We start from the raw sequence: 18,018 nt of genomic DNA, 5'->3' as shown, positions 1-18,018 counted from the left end.
ACCCAGCACTGTTTGGCAGCCACAGAAGCCCTCAGGGATGTAGCAGAAGCTCCAGAGCTTCTGCAAGGTGCTGAGCTGGGTCGTGGGGCAAATGAAAGGTCAGGGAGGCAGGTGGGCAAGGGAGGCAGTGGGGGGCCCTCGAGTGCCCAGCCTGGCCAGACTGTCCATTGAGCAACGGCTCTGAGGCTGTGAGGTGCTGCTTCCACCTGGAAAAACTGGCCCTGAGGGCTCGGAGCCAGCCTCTATCCCCCAGGACAGCTGCCCCAGGGAAGTGTCAAGCATCAGTGAGGACCTGTACTGGGTTCCCAGTGGCTGCCTTGACACTGCTGCTGCCTGGGGATGGGAGCACATTGCTGGACCTCGACAGCGCCACTTAGTGGGCTCAGTGGGCACTGGGGGGAAGAAGAGGCCTAGATTTGTGGGGTTTGGGAGCAGCCCCTCAGCAACACTGTTGAGCCTTGACATTGAGTGTGGTGTGTGGACCAGTAGCATCAGCTTCACCAGGATGTTGTAGGAGTGGCCGAATCTTGGGCCTCACCCCAGAACCTGTGTGTAGCAAGGTCCCATGTGCATGCCACCCTAGGGCAGTTGCTTCCAAATGCTAGTCTGAGGGCCATCTCAGTCTCACCTGGGAAGTTTGTAAAAATGCAAAATTCTTAGCTCTTTCCAGACCAGAATCACCAGTGTGAGGCCTAGAAATCTATAAGTGCTCCATGAATTTTTTTTTAACTTGAGGTATACTACTTCATATACCATAAAATTTCTCTTTTTCTTTTTCTTTTTCTTTTTTGAGATGGAGTCTCACTCTGCCGCCCAGGCTGGAGTGCAGTGGCGCAATCTCGGCTCACTGCAACCTTCGCCTCCTGGGTTCAAGCGATTCTCTGCCTCAGCCTCCTGAGTAGCTGGGATTACAGGCGCCCGCCACCACGCCGGGCTAATTTTTGTATTTTTAGTAAAGGTGGGGTTTCACCATCTTGGCCATGCTGGTCTTGAACTCCTGACCTCGTGATCCACCCGCCTCGGCCTCCCAAAGTGCTGGGATTACAGGCAGGAGCCACCGCACCCAGCCAAAATTTACCATTTTTAAGTGCACAGTTCAGTGGTTTTTAGTATATTCATAAGGTTATGCAACCATCACCACTATCTATTTCCAGAACATTTGCACCACCCCAAAAGAAATCCTGTGCCCATTATCAGTCACTGTGCATTTCTAAAGAACATCAGGTCTCATGTTTTGAATGGTGAACTTTTGCTCTGCTTAAATTTTTATACTCATTCAAACATCTAAGTTCCACATGTGCAAAGTTCTGTGCAACGCCCTTTGGGAATGGTAAGTGGCGCAAAGACATACTTAAAAGTGGGCAGGAATGCAGCCTGGTGAGAAAACCTGCTCAGTCGTGACAATCCAGGAGCTCACAGACCGTAGCAAGTGCGCAGTGATTCCACTTGGCCTTGTTCTTGGCTCCATGCTTGCAGTATATCTCTGGGAAGTTACCAAAAAGTAAATATGGGCATGTGGAATGATTTTTTTATATGTATTTTTGTTATAATCCTGCAGAATGTGTTCCTGCCGGGATTAAATAAAAGAAACCAACTGAACTCCATATCCTACCGCAGTCACATTCAGAGAGGCCTCACACACACACTGAGAAGTATTTTGCCTTCTTGGTTGTATAGGATCTGTGCACAAAATCCTCCCACATTCCTCTACCAGATTCAAATGGGCAATCAAACCACATGTCTGTGGTGTATGTGTGTGTGCATGTTGATTTAATAGCACAAACACATGAAAATACCCCTCCACAGTTAATTACCTTTTCTTTGGGAGTTTTTTTTTTTTTTTTAAACTCCCTGGGATCTGAAGACTTAGGCAGCCCAAGTGTCAGGCATTCCCCACAACTCAGGCACTCCTTGCTGGCATTTTTATCACGAGGCTAGGAGTGGGTGTTTAGGGACAATGACATGACAAGATTGAAGATGTTCAGCTGAGCATAGACCTGGAGAGCTGGCCTTTGCCTCAACCCACACAAGGGACCAGCTCAATCATCAGCCTGAAATTACAAGGCAGTGCAAACAGGTGTGCCCTGGCCAGGAGTTCAGTTGACTCGTCTCTATGGTATTGGCTACGTGCTGGGCGCCATGGGGGACCTGAGTATGCTTTAGGCAGAGTCGTATGGACTGGGTGCTCAGTCTAGGAAGGAAGAGATCTCATACGTGCAGAAGAAGGATTGACAATTGTGCAAGTGCTGTCCTCAAGGCCATGGGAACCAGGCGAGGATTTTGAGCAGTGAAGTGGCAGAGAGACAAGAGCTTGCTACACGTCACCCTAAGCCATTGCTGTGTCTGGAAAAGGTAAAACCCAGATAGATAGCTCCTGTCATTGCCCACCATGGGACCCAGGCCCTGACTGGTGGGATCCAGAGGGCTGTGTGCCCTGGCTCTTCCCTGAGTCTGGGTGTTCAAGTCTCACTCACCTCTGCCTGGGTCCAGCCAAGGCCTGTAGTACAAGGCAGCCTGTTCACACCACTGCTCCCTGCAATGGGGCCTGTTCCCCACTCTAAGGAGAGCTGTGAGTGGTCCCCCTAGAGCTGGAAGGGACTTGGCTCCACCGAGAGGAGTCCACCACCCAGCCTTCAGCACATGCTGCTTCACCATGACCAGCTGGGCTGACTGGTTGCTGGAGCAACCCTGGCCAGCCTTGGTGCTTATCCAAATGCCTCTTCCAGGAAGCCTTCCTGCCCAGACCAGCCAGAGGCATGTTTGGTTTTTTCATAATATCCCATGTCAGAGCGTTTTGGGGACATGGCTCCATTGCCCCCCCTGGCTCCCACTCAGGGCCAGACACACATGCTCAAGTGAGATTTCCTCTTACAAATAACAAATAATTCCCTCCCTCCTGTACGGTAGTCTCCCCACATTTGACGGTGCTCTCTACCTCGTTTGGTTTTCACACCGCCCCATGGGTGGCAGAGGCCAGGCGTGGAATAGCTTACCTGCTTGGCATGTGAGAGCCAGAAGCAGCATGACTCATGCAGACCCTCCAGTCTGGAGGCAGGAGAGTGGACCAGGTGGCCTTGAATGTCATCTTGCAGAGATGGTGCAGCATGGGGCCTCAGAGTGGGGCCCAGATCAGGAGAACCAGGGTGCAGGCTGGCTCAGCCATTGATCAGCTCGGTACCAGGAGTACTTTCCCAGGAATGCTGTAACAAATTACCACCAATGCAGTGGCTTAAAGCAAAGCAGATTTATCACCTTACAGCTTTGGAGGTCAGAGGTCCAAAATGGTTCTTGCTGGACTAAACTCAGGGTGTCAGCAGGGCTACACACCTTTTGGGGGCTCTAGGGGAGAATGTGTTTCCGAGGCATTTCCAGCTTCTGGAGGCTGCACTGGATTCTTAGTCTGTGGTTCCCTGTCATCATCAAGCCAGGAATGACCGGTTGAATTTCATGTCACAACACTCTGCCTCTCCCTCTTTTGCTTAAAAGGACCCCTGTGATTATACTGAGTCTACCTGGATAATCTAGAATGATCTCCCCACCTCAAGATCCTTAATTTAGGGCCAGGAGCAGTGGCTGATACTTGTAATCTCAGCACTTTTGGTGGCTGAGGTGGGAGGATTGCTTGAGCCCAGGAGTTCAAGACCAGCTAAGCAACATGGTAAGACGTTGTGTCTACAAAAAAAAATTAAAAATTAGCTGGCTATGGTAGTATGCATCTGTAGTCCTAGTTACTCAGGAGGCTGAGGCAGGAGGATCTCTTGAGCCCAAGATTTCAAGACTGCGGTAAGCTGTGGTAATACCATTGCACTCCAGCCCCAGTGACAGAGCTAGACCCTGTCTCGTGGAGGCCAGGGGAGATCCTTAATTTAATCACATCTGCACGGTCTCATTTTGTCATACAAATTAGCATATTCACAGTTTCCGGGGATTCCTCCATGGCCACCTTGGGGGTGGTGGGGGCATTATTCTGCCTACCACAGTGACCTTCAACTTAACCTCTTTGTGCCTCAGTCTTCTCATCACCTAAAACGGAAACAAAGTCCGCACCACATATGGTTGTTGGGAAAACTGAATTCGCTGATGGACACGGAGAGCAAATTCTGGTACCTAGGAAGGGCTCAATGAATATTCACTCTTAGCATCATTGCTTGCATATTTTAGGAGTCACCTGGGCTCCCCAGTAGATGCTTAGCAGTAGATCCGCGGATATGAATAAAGACTGGTTGGGGGGCTTGTTAACCATCTGCCTAGTGAGGAAAGCCTTGGCACATACCCTACGTGTGGGCAGTGTGTGTGTGTGAGTGTGTGTGTGTGTGTGTGTGTATGTGTAAGGGAGAAGGGGTACTGATACTGAGATGATTATCTGATCCTGCCTTGAAAGCTGGAGAGGGATATAAGCCTGGCCCTGGAGACCCTCACACGGGCAGAGGGCTGGGCAGATACCAAACTGACGGAGGGACCCCAGGGCCTGAAGTGATGCCTTCTGGTCACGGAGAAATCAAGGCTTCCTGGAGCCATGGCATCAGAGCCGAGCAGTCCTGTTGGCTCAGTCCTTGTTTGACTAAGGGAGAGTCCCAAAGCCTAATTTCCTCTCGTCCCAGATGAGAAACTAAATAATTATAAACTGGAGGCTGGTTTGAGATGCTGATTTCCTGATTGCCTGACTCCCTAGAAGAGGACTGGCGGCACGGAGGGCATCTACCTGGTTAGATTCCCGAGAGGCATCCCCACTGTCCCCAGCTGGGGCAGTCGTCACCGCAGCCAGGCCTGGTCTGTGCTCGGACTGCACTGGCCTTCCCATCAGGTGAGGTGGAGCTATGCTAGGGAGGAAAGAGGCAGCCCCTGGAGCTCAATTACCGCAGCTCCTGGGCGGCCTGTGGGAATCACCAGTTTGGCAGCTGTGCATACGGGGCTGAGGCCGGGCATGGTGTTGAGCGTTTGGGGGCAGCCACAGGGAGTGGAAGGCCCAGCCTCTCCTCTGGGGCTGGGTAGGGATTTGTGAGAGAAGCACAGTGTCCCTGCTCTAGGCCAGGCCTCCAGGGGTGCCCCAGCCTACAGGAGGCCCGGACTCTCCCCCCTTGTTCCTCTGCAGGCCTTGCAGAGGTGGAAGAGGGTGGTCGGAGCTTTGTCTAGCCTGAAGCAGCAGCTAGGAATTGTAGCCAGAGTCAGGCTCAGAGAAGTCCTGGGCAGTTCAGTTCAAGGCCAAGAGCCCACAAGTAGACCTGAAGCACAGCTCTGGCACTTGAAGCGCTGCCTTGTGATGGGAGACAGATGGACATTGCCATTCAGTGAGCCACCAGGGCTAAAAGAGGGGTGCCCGAAGCCTGCAGGGCAGAGGCAGCACCGTGTTACCAGAAAGGCAGGACAGGCTGCTGGGGAGTTGGGTGGGGTCCTACTGACGGGCTCCTGCAGGGTGAGAAGGAGATTCCCAGGTGGAGCAGAGGGCTAGCTTGAAGACTAGGTGCACAGGCAGGAAGCAGCCAGAGGAGTGGTCCCCTGCCTCCCCAGGGGTAGCAGGCCCTGGCCAGGTGTGCAGTTGTTTGGCAGCAGGGCATTCTGCAGAGAACTAGACAAAGCCTGGCCTGGGCTGCTCCCCTAGAAGTGGGGGAGGGAACTCAGAGCCCTGCCACTCTGGCCTTGCCCTCCCCTGAGGAGCAATTTATAAATGCCCATTTCTCTCCTATGTGACTGAGGACAGGGCCCCTCGCCTGACTGCGGGTAAAAGGCTTTGAGGTCTGGGGCCCACCTCTCCTGCCTTCCCTCCACATGAGACCCTACCAGCAGTGTGGTTTCAGGTCTCTGGTGCCTATTAGGTGTCATGGAGCAGGCCAGGGGGCCAGCTGCAAGTGCCGGGGAAGGGACAGAGACCAGCCTGGGTGGAGGGGGATTGGCATGGACTGGTCACAGCCCCAGTGTGTCTCCTTGGAGACCCTGTTTATTGTCTGGTAGCACTGGCCTGGCAGTGATGACCCCCAGGGGCAGGACCCCCCAGCGGTGGTGGCGTGGCCGGCCCATGCTGCTCAGCTTTCCTTGACCCCACGCACGCTCTTCAACATGCTCATCATGTGCACCATCCTCACCAACTGCGTGTTCATGGCCCAGCACGACCCTCCACCCTGGACCAAGTATGTCGAGTGAGTATCTTCAGGGCCTCTTCTCCATGTGGCCCCCTCCCTTCCTTTCCATTCCATGCCATGGCTCCTGAAGCTGCCCTGGAAGGGGGCTTGTGTCCAGGCCCAGGAACTTACCCATGGCGGTGGGGCAGCCCTTGGCTCAGCTTCTACCCTCTTTTGCCTTTCCCAGTCCTGCCAACTTCTGGCATTAATTTGAGTTGTGCCTTCTAGGGAGGAAGCTCTCCAGAGTGGCAAAGTAGAAAGTTTCTCCCTGTCCTGCCTAAAGAGGAATGATGACATTGGAGAAAGTTCTGAAATAATAATAATTTATTGAGCATTTTGTACACGCCAGGCACTGTCATAAGAACAATAAGCATCATCTCCTTTAACCCTCATGGACACCCAGTAGGGTGGGTGCAGCCACCTTCCCCATTGCACAGATGAGACTAAGAATTAGAGAAATAGCTGGCCTGATGCCATGCAGCTAGGAGGTAGGCAGCTAGGAGGTACCCCAGGGCTATCCCCACTTCAGTAACACACTCTGCTGCCTTTTTTTTTCCCAAGTCCTGCCTCCTATAACCATTTGCACAGTTCCAGAAACTGCTTCTGGTTCTTTTCTTCCCAAACAAAAGTACCTTACCTGGAGGTTCTAAGCAGACTTGATAAGCCCTTACTGCATTTGGCTGCAGTTTTCAGGAGACCAACAGAATGTTGGGGCAGCTCTCTTCCCAAAGCAGTCTGCCTAGTTGTTCTCCATGTTCACACAGAACCTAGCAGTGCTCTCAGCTAGTACGTGCAGCTGCTCTGAATCCTGGGATGCGGTCCTCTCCCGCTCCAGCCCTGGGGGCCTCAGTCCCAGCATCCAGGCATTTTGGATTCCTCAGGCTGCCCTAGGCAGAGAGAACAGCACCCCGACTCCCATCAGCCCCATGCATTATAATATCAACACCCCTTCAAGCCCAAGGTGGACAGCTGGACCCACCCACCCTGTAAGCAGCTGAGGATTGACTGGGCCCATTGCTAGCTGCTGAGGACCCACAAACAGGGGTGAGGGTCCATGTACACTGTCCTATAGCACAGACCCTGTGGCCACTGTATGCCTGTTGCATGCACAGCCCCCCAGGGCTGGGGTGAGGAGATTGGGAGGAGGTCTTCTTCCACCAAGACAACTGAGAGAGAATACAGAGAGTTCAGATGGACACATGGCAGTTACACGATAATATGGAATAAACAAATTGGACGATGGATTCGTTAGCCAGATGTTTAGAGCAAAGTTCCATCCCCAACTCCAGCTCTGCCATGGGGGCATTGCAGAGAGCCCCGTTTGATGGCCTCTGTTGAAGGGAGCTTTGTGGGGCTCACACCATGTAGGGAACCTGGAGAACCTGACCTGCTCAGGCCTCCCTAAGAAACCCCACCGGCCTCTCCTGCCCAGGTACACCTTCACCGCCATTTACACCTTTGAGTCTCTGGTCAAGATTCTGGCTCGAGGCTTCTGCCTGCACGCGTTCACTTTCCTTCGGGACCCATGGAACTGGCTGGACTTTAGTGTGATTATCATGGCGTAAGTATCTCATTTGCTATGCTGTGCTATGCCTTGCAGGCCACACTGGGGTGGGGTGTGCACCACCCCAGGCCCCAGACCACCCCTCTCTTTCTGGCTTCCTCCCTGCAGTCCACATGCAGCTCTGCACACAGGCTGGAGGAAGGTAGGGTGGAGGCCCTGAGCTCATCCTGGTGGGGAGAGACAGCTCAGGCAGGCCTTGGTGGTCAGGCCTACTGGCTCACCTGGGGCTCCACGGCAGCCCTGGTCTCCAGGGACATCATTAAGATTCTGGTTTAGTATCCTCTGCCCTTTCCACCAAGAGAAACCAATATTTCAACCCCTGGCCCACTGCAAATGGTGACCTGGATTCCAAGATGATTAAGAATGAAATTGCAGCCAAGAGAAGAAGCCTGGAGAAGTGACTAAGCATCCCCAGGAACTCACACCAGTCGCACCAGCACATCAGCTTGCTCCATCCAGAGGCTCAATGTTTGGCACATTTTGAAGCACCCAGCCACTGACACAATACAGTGGATCCTCACACCAGCCAGAGAAGTAGGCTACGTGGGGATGGCTTAGCCCATTTTATGGGTGAGAAAACTGATGCCGAGGACACACAGGGAGCCTGCCAGAAAGTGAACGTGCCCCCAGGCCTGCTGCAGCCCAGGCTGAGGCCCCGCCTCTTTGCCTACAGGAGAAACCCTTGCTGAGGGGTCAGTGTTGAGGCTGCACTCCACCCTGGAAGTATCAGTGAACAGATGCTGTTTTCTGATGGGACATCTGCAGAAGTCGTGATCAGAGGCTCAACCATCAAAGGTGTTTTGAAGGCTGAGTGCGGTGGCTCACACCTGTAATTCCAACACTTTGGGAGGCCAAGGTGAGCAGATTGCTTGAGCTCAAGAGTTCAAGACTAGCCTGGGCAACATAGCAAGACCCCATGTTTATGAAAAACACAAGAATTAGCTGGGTGTGGTGGCACACACCTGCAGTCTCAGCTACTTGGGAGGATCACTTGAACCCATGAAGTCAAGGCTGCAGTGAGCTGTGATCACATCACTGCACTCCAGCCTGGGCAACAGAGCAAGACTGCCTCAAAAAAAAGAAAAAAGAAAAAGGCCTTTCTGAAGCAGAGGACCTAGTGTGTGCAGGGCTGAGCACTGCATCTCAGCAAGGAGCAGAGCTGGTGAGGCTCATACCCCCTGCCCTTGCAAACCCTCAGTTTCCCGACATGTGAAAGGATAGTGTTGTGTGCTGTGATATCAGAAGCTCAATTCAGCTCTCACTTTCTAGGATGCTTGGAATCCCTGAATCTACCTATTGAAGACAGGCTTTAACCCCAGACATGAGCAGCCCTGAGCTCAGCCATGCTGTCAGGGAGAGAGGACAAAGAGGGAAACTATACCCTGGTGAATGGGGTATAGACGGAGAACCTGGTAGTGGGAAAATGCATCAGAATCTCTGTTTCTGGGTACACTATTTGTAAGCCAACTCTAGCCCTCCATTTTACAAGTGGGAAAACTGGCTCTGAGAGACAATACCACTTACTTGCCCCAAACCCAGTATGGATTTAGGCCTGGGTGGAGTTGAGCGAGCAAGGAAAGAGTGGTGGGAGATGAAGTTGCAGAGTAGTGGGATGGAGGACAGATCATGGTAAAAGCCAGGTGTGATGGGAGTCACCGGGGTGTAAGAACAGGCAGAGCTGTGACCCGCTTTACATTCTGTAGAGACTCCCCTGGCTATGGTGTGGACCACAGACTGGAGAAGGTAGAGACAGACGGAGTAGTTAGGAGGCTATGTCTTGGCAGCCAGGAGACAGAAGATAGTGTCTGGAACCAAGGACCAAGTGGAGAAGGGGAGCACCTGGTCAGATTCTGGACATACTTTGCAGGTAGGGCTGACAGGAGGCCCCCCAAGGTGGTTTTTGGTTTGAGCAGCTGCTAGGTGGACGGTGTTCCCATTGGTTGAAATGGAAAATTGGAGAGAGTGACACTGGCTGAAGTAGGAAGAAAATCAAAAGTCCAGTTTGGGATGTATGACATTTGAAAGCACCCAGGGTGAGATATTGAGTAGGCAACTGGATATTCCAGTCTAGGGTTCAAGAAAGAGCTCCAAGGTGGAAGTATAAATTTAGAAGCTATGGGGATACAGATGGTATTTAAAGCCAGGAGACCAGATGAGATCACCTAGGCATGAGTGTAGCCTGTAGCCTGAATGTACTGTGGGATGCCCCAACATCTCATCTGGAGGCCAAGAGAGAAGGCTGGAGGGCAGAGGCAAATCAGGAGAGAGCAGTGTCTGGGAAGGAATGTGATTCCACTGGAAACCCGCCACCGGGAGGTTGGGGAAGGTGACGACTAAGAATGGACTATTGGATTTGACAGAGGGGGAAGGTCACTGGTGCCCTTGACAAGAGAGGTTCCAGTGGAGGAAAAGGACATGCACTTGGTTAAGGAGGGTTCAAGAGAGAGTGGGAAGAGAGGAGGTGTGGCAAGTACAGACATCTATTTTGTGGGGCTTGCTATAAAATGGAACTGAAAATGGTGTAGTGGTCAGTGCGGAATGTGGGTCAATCAAGGGAGGGCTTTCAAAGAAGGGGGGTATCTTTGCAGGCTGGTGAAAATGATCCAGTAGAGAGAGAATGCTAGATGATGTGGATGAGCAAGGGGATTGCAGGAGCAAAGCCCGTGAGCTGGCCCAAGAGGGTGGGAATGCAGTGCCAAGGGGGAGCATCGACCTGAAGAGTGGGGAAGGCTGAATTTCAGGTGGAGATGGAGGTAGAAGATTGATAGAGTTGATGATGAAAGGAAAGGAATTTCTCTTCTGATTGCTTCTATTTTCTCAGTGAAATAAGAAGCTTGATCATCAGCTGAGAACAGAGTGGGGGGGCACATCTGAGGTTTCAGAGAGAGGGAGAACTTTTCATGTCAGAGCCGAGGAGGTTGCACTGACTTGGGAACGGAGTAGGGTTGCCAGGCTGGGCCCTGGGGTGCCCTGTGGGTGGGAAGCAGTAATCCACGGTGTCCTGAGGCTGGGTGTCACAGGAAGGAAGGTGGCTTCGGGCAGGAGAGGATACACCGTCTGCCCGAGCCTTTCCTAGCTCCCCAACCTGGAGCCTGGGCAAGACAGTATCACCACAGAGGCAGCCCCAGATCCCAGGAAAAGTCATTGCCCTGGGCCAAGCTTTGGCTCAGGCTGTGTCTCTGGGAGATGCTCTGAGCGACCTCAGACCCTTAACAAGTCCTCCTGCCCTGTCTCCTGGGAGAATCCTGGTTTCATTCCCAAACCGCTTCTTTCACTGGGAGTCACAAAGCAGGTGTGCCTTCCTCACCGAAACCTGCTTGCCTTTGCTGTGTGCCAGGGCCAAGGCTGACAAGGCAGAACTCGGTCTCAGAAGCTCAGGCACTCTCCACGTTTCCAAGCATCTCACAGAAATGGCACATCTACTTCCCGTAGGGCTGTGTGACCCATTGGGACATCAGCTGTGGGCCCTTGGCTGGCCTGGCCTGGCAGCTTTGATTGACAGGGATTCTGGCTTTGAAATGCATTCTCTTAGAGATGCAATGGTTCAGTAACAAGGGACTCTAGGATGATCAAAGGAGATTTGAGTGAAGGGAAACATTCCATTCAGTGAAATCCTCCATCTGACCTCCATTACACAGATGGAGAAAGTGAGTCTCACAGAGAACCTAGCACTTGCCCAAAGTTATAGACTGAATCAGAAGCAATGCTGAGACTAAAACCAAGTCTCCCAACTCCTAACCATGGGATGGATGGGAGAGGCACCCCGAGTCTGATGTTTCTGCTGGGGTGATCCTCCACCCCACTGATTTAGAGGCTGTGGGAGGGTCTGGGGCAGGGTGCTGGGAAGCCTGCCAGGCTCAGCTTGCAGCCCTCCAGCCAGAGCTCTTCCTGTGGCCCCACTCACAGAAGGGCATTACCTGCTAGTTAGCATAGCCTCCCACCTTCTGGGGTTGTTATGGAAACCAAACCTGGAGGGGAAGGGAGGAAGGGCAGAGAGGAGGGTGGCAATTCCTGCAGTCACTAACGGCGTGGGCTTCACCATCTCAAGATAAGGGAGGGGCAGGAAGAAGGCTTCCCTGCACTGGGGCTGGTGATGGGATAGGATTCTCACCCACCACCCTTTGCTCTTTCTGCTCCTGTCTGCTGTCCAGCTGTCTGCCTCTGGCCAGCAGCTTAGCCATCACTGAAGGAGCAGACTGGCTTGGAGGAGGGTTTTGCCAGCCTGAGAGGGGCAAAACTCTGACCCCTCACGTGACCCCATACTTGCCACCTCTGCAACTGGCCCTGTGTCGTACCAAGCATTCCTCCAGCCCTGCCACACTCAGAGGACCCAAAAGAGGCCTCAGTGGGGATCTGGGTAGAATAAAAGAGGCAGTAGCCCACCAAGTCACCAACATGGTCCCAGACATTCCACACCCTTACCCTGTAAGTCCTCTGTTAAGACTTCCTCTAAGTCATGATTGCTCTCCCAGACAGACACACGGCCACCAGCTGCACTCCTATTTCCAGCCACTCAGCTGGCTTTGCAAGCCTGCCAGGAGCACAGATATGGTCCTCCCTTATTCTGTCACTAAGCTGTCCTTGTCACCTTGGGACACCAGCTGCCTAGAAGGCAGACAATGAATGGAGGCCAAGCACTGTCTGTGCTGGGGACACTGTGCTGGGGGCAGGTTCCACCCTGGGACAAGCAAAGACAGGCAGAATATAAGCTAGAGATAGGCAGAGTTTTCAATGGAGACACCAGGGGACAGACTGGGTCTGTAAGGGACAGGAGGGAAGCAAGGACTGTTGAAGCAAGGACGGTTGGTTCCCTCTCTAACCTGCACAGTATTCCACTCACTCCCTGTAACTAGAAGAGACAGCCTTGAAACCAGTATCCTAGGCAAGGGGAGCTGCTGTCCTTAGCCACACCCGGTAGAACGGCAGCCAGAAAAGGGGCCCAGAGCCTCCAGCAGGCCAAAGCCATGTTTCCATGGGATGGCAAGGTCAGCAATATCCCAGGCTCAGCCAGAAAGTCCTGTGGCAGCACCATGTCTGGAGAGAGACCGAGAGAAGAATGTTGGACAGAGCCCTGAGAGTCTGAGCTGTCGTGGAGAATGGAATAGCTCTCAGAAGTTGAGAGGGAACTTGGATCAAATTAACAGGTGTATATGAGCCAGAACAAGCACGGTGACCTCTGCTCCCCAGCAGATGATGGGACTGCATCTGACTGCCATGCTGGAGAAAGATGTACATGCTGAAGTGAATACAGGAGACGGAATGGAAGCCACACCACAGAAAGGGACTGGTGTCATCAGAGGAAAGCAAGCTCTGGCAGTGTGTCTGCTGACGTCCCATCTGTGTAGGGCTTTGTGAGTAAGGAGAGATCAGCATGGTGCATAGGGCCATGTGAAGATGGAGGGTCTCCTCCAGTGGACATAGAGAAAGCTGGTGTCAGCCCAGTGTCAATTAGAGCCAGACCTGTGGACCCCAGAGCATTAAGCCCCTTGACTCAGCTGGCCAAGTTCTTTCCTGTAGATATTCAAAGCCTGAAGGGGAATTGAGAAGCTGGGAGCAGACTGAAAGGGCCTGGAGGTCCAGACCGCCCAGCAGAGTGAGTCTGGCAACAGTGCCAGCCCACCCTTGCACTCACCCAGAGCCACAGGGCTGACGTCCTGTGTCTGACATCACTCAGACACCTGCGTCAGACGCACTTGGTTAAACATCAGACATCCCAAGTCCAATGTCCTTTGTTAAATACCAGACACCTTCGGTTAAATGTCACACACCCTGGATGCAAAGCCTTTGATTAAATGTCACAAGTCACTTGCCACTGTCCTGATGGCCTTGGTCACACACTGTCTGTGGTCCTCGTGGTCATGTGGCCCATATACTGCATGTCCTCATGCTCTGCTTGGTCCCTGCCCCCCAGAGACCACCTTCTTACTCCTGTCCCTGTGGAGGCCACAGATGGGCAACTGTCCAAGTTCCAGGAGGGGGCCCACAGCCACTCGCCCTGCTGATCCTCACTCGGACCCAAGCAGGACAGACCCCAGGAAGGGCATCTCGCTTCTGGAGGCCACTCCTCCGGTGGAGACCCAGGGCCATCCCTGGAAGATACCAAGGGTCTGGGGGTGGGACCGGTGGACTTGGGAAGGCGCTCCACTGCCTTGGAGCCCCTCATCCTGCCCTTTTCTCTTCTTGGGTTGTTCCTTGCCTGTGAGTAGTTGGAAGAACAGATATTCAGGCAACCTCTCTTCCCATCTTCCAGTGCCTCTGTCTTGGGAACTCTGTTTTTTCCAGTGAGTATTCAGGCCACCTCCACCTCGTGACTTCAAGGACTTCTGAGCCAGGCACAAGCTGATCAACAGATCACAGAAGATGCGAACCAAAACTAGGACCAGAAACGCACTTGCTTCCTGTATCACCTGACCTGAGCCTCCTGGAAAACAGGCTTCCCTCTTCACTCTGATGTGTCCCCAGCCCCAGACCCCACATGTGGTTTCATGTCATGGGTCCCAGTGGTGTGGCGAGAGTGACAGAGTGGTTGCCTTCTAGCACCGGTTATCCTTAGCACCATCACCAAGAGAGCCACCGGGAAGCTTGCTGTGTGGACATACTTACGGCACTCAAGCCGAAGTCCTATGTTAGGAGGGTTGAAATCCAGAAGAAAACCTGAGGGAGGCCCTGGGCTATCCACAGCACTGCCCCCACCCCCGTGGGAGGGGGCCAAGGGAGAGGGCTGGTCGGGGAGGGCAGGCGGCGGTTCTGCTTTGTAATTCCCAATAACTGTGGTTTGATTCTGCAGGTATGTATCAGAAAATATAAAACTAGGCAATTTGTCGGCTCTTCGAACTTTCAGAGTCCTGAGAGCTCTAAAAACTATTTCAGTTATCCCAGGTAAGATGCCCGGGTTTGCCTCTCAGATCTCAGCTACAAGTGACTCTCTCTCTGTCTTCCCCATCCCCTTTCCTCCTCTGACTGTGTGTCTCCTACTGGCGTGTTGTCATTGTCTCGTGTGTGAATTTCCCTTGTTACAGATACACAACTGAATTTGTGGACCTGGGCAATGTCTCAGCCTTACGCACCTTCCGAGTCCTCCGGGCCCTGAAAACTATATCAGTCATTTCAGGTGAAAATCAGGTTAAACACCAAGGCTAGAGGGATACGCCTGGGCCTTTCCAGCCACCTGGGAGCCAAGGCAACCCTCCAGAAGGCCCTTCGAATGTGCCTGTCACCAGAATACCTTTCCCAGGGCTCAGGTGCCAGGGGCTATTGGCAGTGGACATGCCTGTCCCCCTGCAGCCTCAGAATGGGCTTCAGGCTGCCCACCCCAGCAAAGCCCACTCTCATAGACACCAGGGGGCACAGAGCACCCCACGGTGGGGCCTACATTGAACCTAAATTTTTTCCAAGATAGTGGACTGCTTTTCCAAACCACACTCAGCTATTTGAATAGCTAAAAGTTTTACATGAATTGCTTCAGCCTGAAATGTCAGATTCTGATGAGGAAACCAAAAGAAGTGGGAACCCCCACACACACCCGGAATGAAAGAGGAAAACTCCAGCACGGTCTTTCATGACTGAGTGCCTCGGCCCGCCTTGTGCCCCATCTGGTGATAGAAGTAGGGCCAGAGCCCCAGCCCCATTTTGTGAAACAAAGCGTAATCTGTGGACAGGCATCATCGGGCCTTGGTGTCTAACAGCCCTCGCTGCATGGTGCGGTAGAGGTTTAGCAAACCATGCATGGTAGCCTCAGGAAGAAATTCTCCTTGACAGATGTTGGCAATTGCATCTGGGAAATCTAGGCCCAGATAACGTCTCTAGAAACCATCCCACCCATCCATCCAGGAAAACTCTGAAAAGACTTGTGATTTCTGAGCCTGGTTGTGTGATGGGCCGTTGCTGAAGCTGAGTTCCACCCAGGAGACATTCCTATCCTAAGTTTGTATTCCCTCTCCCCAGACTCAAAGCTCCTCCTGTTTGGAGGAACTTGCTCTGGAGGGTCAGTGCCCAGAGGTTCCTTCCATAAGTCTTTTCCGAAAGCAGCCACACTTAGAACTGGGTAAGGCACCTCTTTTAAAAAGACAGCCCAGCAGGGCACAGTGGCTCACATCTGTAATCCCAGCACTTTGGGAGGCTGAGACAGGTGGATCACTTGAGGTCAGGAGTTCAAGACTAGCCTGGCCAACATGGTGAAACCCCATCTCTACTAAAAATATAAAAATTAGTTGGGCATGGTGGTGCACGCATGTAATCCCAGCTACTTGGGAGACTGAGGCAGGAGAATCGCTTTAGCCTGGGAGGTGGAGGTTGCAGTGAGCCGAGATCACGCTGCACTCCAGCGTGGGCAACTGAGTGAGACTCTGTCTCAAAAAATAGTAATAATAAATAAGGCAGCTGGAGATAGGTTGCATGCCATCATTCTAGGGAGGTGTGAGAGCTGACGGGAGGATCGGTTGAACCAGATGGCTACATCCACTCCTGATGTGGAACCTGGTGGCTCCCAGGCCTGCATTGAGCTATTGTCGCCCCCAAGGAGTCAGAAGCCCTGCTCTAAGCTCCAATAAGGAATCTGGATTCCCCCTGGTAGGGCTAGTTATCTTGCCAGAGCAGCCCCCAGTTATGCTATGTTCACATTGAGCTTTCTGGCCTCTAAACCCACTATAGTATGTTCATAAGGGCCGCATCTCCCCCAGAGCTCCCACAAGTGGCCCAGACCCCTGCCAAGGGCCAGTAGCAAGGAGGCAGTCTGCTCCCGCTCAGTCCCATGGAGCCACCTGCATTGAGACAGACATCATGGGCCTTGGCACACATTGACTCAGAAACCACATGGTCTGTCCTCTAGGGCCCCGGGGACAGCCTCACAGGCACACACCCCACCAAAGTAGACAAACACACTAACCACAGGACTTAAGGCATATTCCTGGTGTGTTTTATAAGAAAGATTTACAAAGGGAAATATTTCTCGGTCCTGGGGAAAAGGAGGAAGCCCACCAATCTCAGCCTAGCTCCATGGGACCTCTTCGCAGCTGCCAGCAACCTAGTGAGCCAGCAGGCTCTGAAAGCGGCCAATAGAAAAATGCCATGGTCGGCATTATGGAAGGCCCTCGGGAGGAGGTGTCCTCTGAGCTGAGTCTGAAATAGCCCCAGTCCTCTCTAGACTCAGTCGCTTTTCCATAAAATGAGAGTGAAATCAGAATTGGTGATTTCCAAGGGCTCTTCCACCCAGCCTGTTAATTCAGTGGCAGGAGGATTTCCCAGTTGATCTCCTGGGGCCAATCCCTTCCTGGGTCTTTTCAGAAAGAATCCTGCAGTTTCGTTGCAACCATTCTTGCCAGAAGTGAAATCTATCATCAGCATGAGAAATGTTCAAAGGGGTGAGTTACCCTTGGCCACTATCTCCACAGACCAGGTCAGGAGGTGCTTTGCTGGCCTTGAGTGGGATACTTCAGGCCAAAGAGACTTTAGCCTAACAATTGAGGCAGAGACCAGTTTGGGTATTCGAGCTGCTGTCCATCAGTCTTCACTTTGTTCCCTTCGAGACATGCAGGTCTCCAGCCCAGTAAACCCACCAAAGGGTACAGGAAGCTCTGTTACAGATGAGGAGCTCTGGACCATGAAGAGCTTGTGAATCTCACCACCGCCACTACTCTGGACCCAGACCTGTGAGGTCCACCCACTGCCCAGGCAGTTGCCAACATCTGCCAGGAACGATTTCCACAAGGAAGGCTGAGTGCCTCTGAGCCCTGGGTGGGCAGCAATGTCAGTGGCACCATGGGGAGGTCATCCTCTCCCCATCTTGTGTTTGCTCACCATGGCCTCCCTGCCTGTGGGTCACAGGCCCAGCAGCAGCAGGCACAGAAGCCACAGGTGCTCCTAACACATTAACCGGCTGGACAGTGGATGGATGGAGCTTAATCTGAGATCTGGCCGCTTGGGACAGGGACATGAGGGGCAGGGCCCTGCCGCTGGCAGAGGAGCCTCCTCATTCCCCATGCGCTGCTTGCACTTGTCCTAGGACAGTCGCTAAGGGCCAGACTGGTGTCTACACATGCTTTTCTGTCATTCCGCTGTGTGGTGCTGGCTTCTGCAGGGAGCTAGGCTGTGCAACTAACAGAACACAGCCTCTCAGCTATGGGGAATGGGATGGATGGGGGTGTGGGGAGGTTCTAGAGGGACAGGGCAAGTGAGAAGATGCAATGCAGGTCAGTCCTGTTCCTGAACCTTCCCTAAAGGTGGGCCTGAGCCAGCGCAGGCCCCTTAGACATCACCCACCATGACCCCGCCAGACCGTCACCCACAGCCCCCACCACACACCTGACCACAGCCCTCAGCCGCTACCCGACCAGACCCTGG

The 18,018-nt window shown here is 53.0% G+C and overlaps 1 protein-coding gene across 7 annotated transcripts in view; it reads left to right on the top strand.

The window, feature by feature from the left end:
- SCN5A (sodium voltage-gated channel alpha subunit 5) overlaps positions 1–18,018 on the top strand; it is a 102,493-nt gene that overhangs the window by 21,200 nt on the left and 63,275 nt on the right. For 4 of the 7 annotated variants that reach the window (XM_063703705.1, XM_055381296.2, XM_063703704.1 and 1 more), the window contains exons 4-6: positions 6,045–6,134; positions 7,549–7,677; positions 14,468–14,559. In XM_063703705.1, coding sequence (XP_063559775.1) covers positions 6,045–6,134; positions 7,549–7,677; positions 14,468–14,559 — 311 coding nt within the window. Of the gene's footprint in view, positions 1–6,044; positions 6,135–7,548; positions 7,678–14,467; positions 14,560–14,699; positions 14,792–18,018 lie in introns of all 7 variants that reach the window. The other 3 variants (XM_019024737.4, XM_019024739.4, XM_055381295.2) reach the window with 1 other exon arrangement.

This window comes from Gorilla gorilla, chromosome 2 (genome assembly GCF_029281585.2).
Source record: "Gorilla gorilla gorilla isolate KB3781 chromosome 2, NHGRI_mGorGor1-v2.1_pri, whole genome shotgun sequence".
In the NCBI taxonomy this organism is placed as follows: domain Eukaryota; kingdom Metazoa; phylum Chordata; class Mammalia; order Primates; family Hominidae; genus Gorilla; species Gorilla gorilla.
The sequence above is the reverse complement of the archived record's forward strand: the minus strand, read 5'-3'. Positions and strand labels throughout refer to the sequence as shown.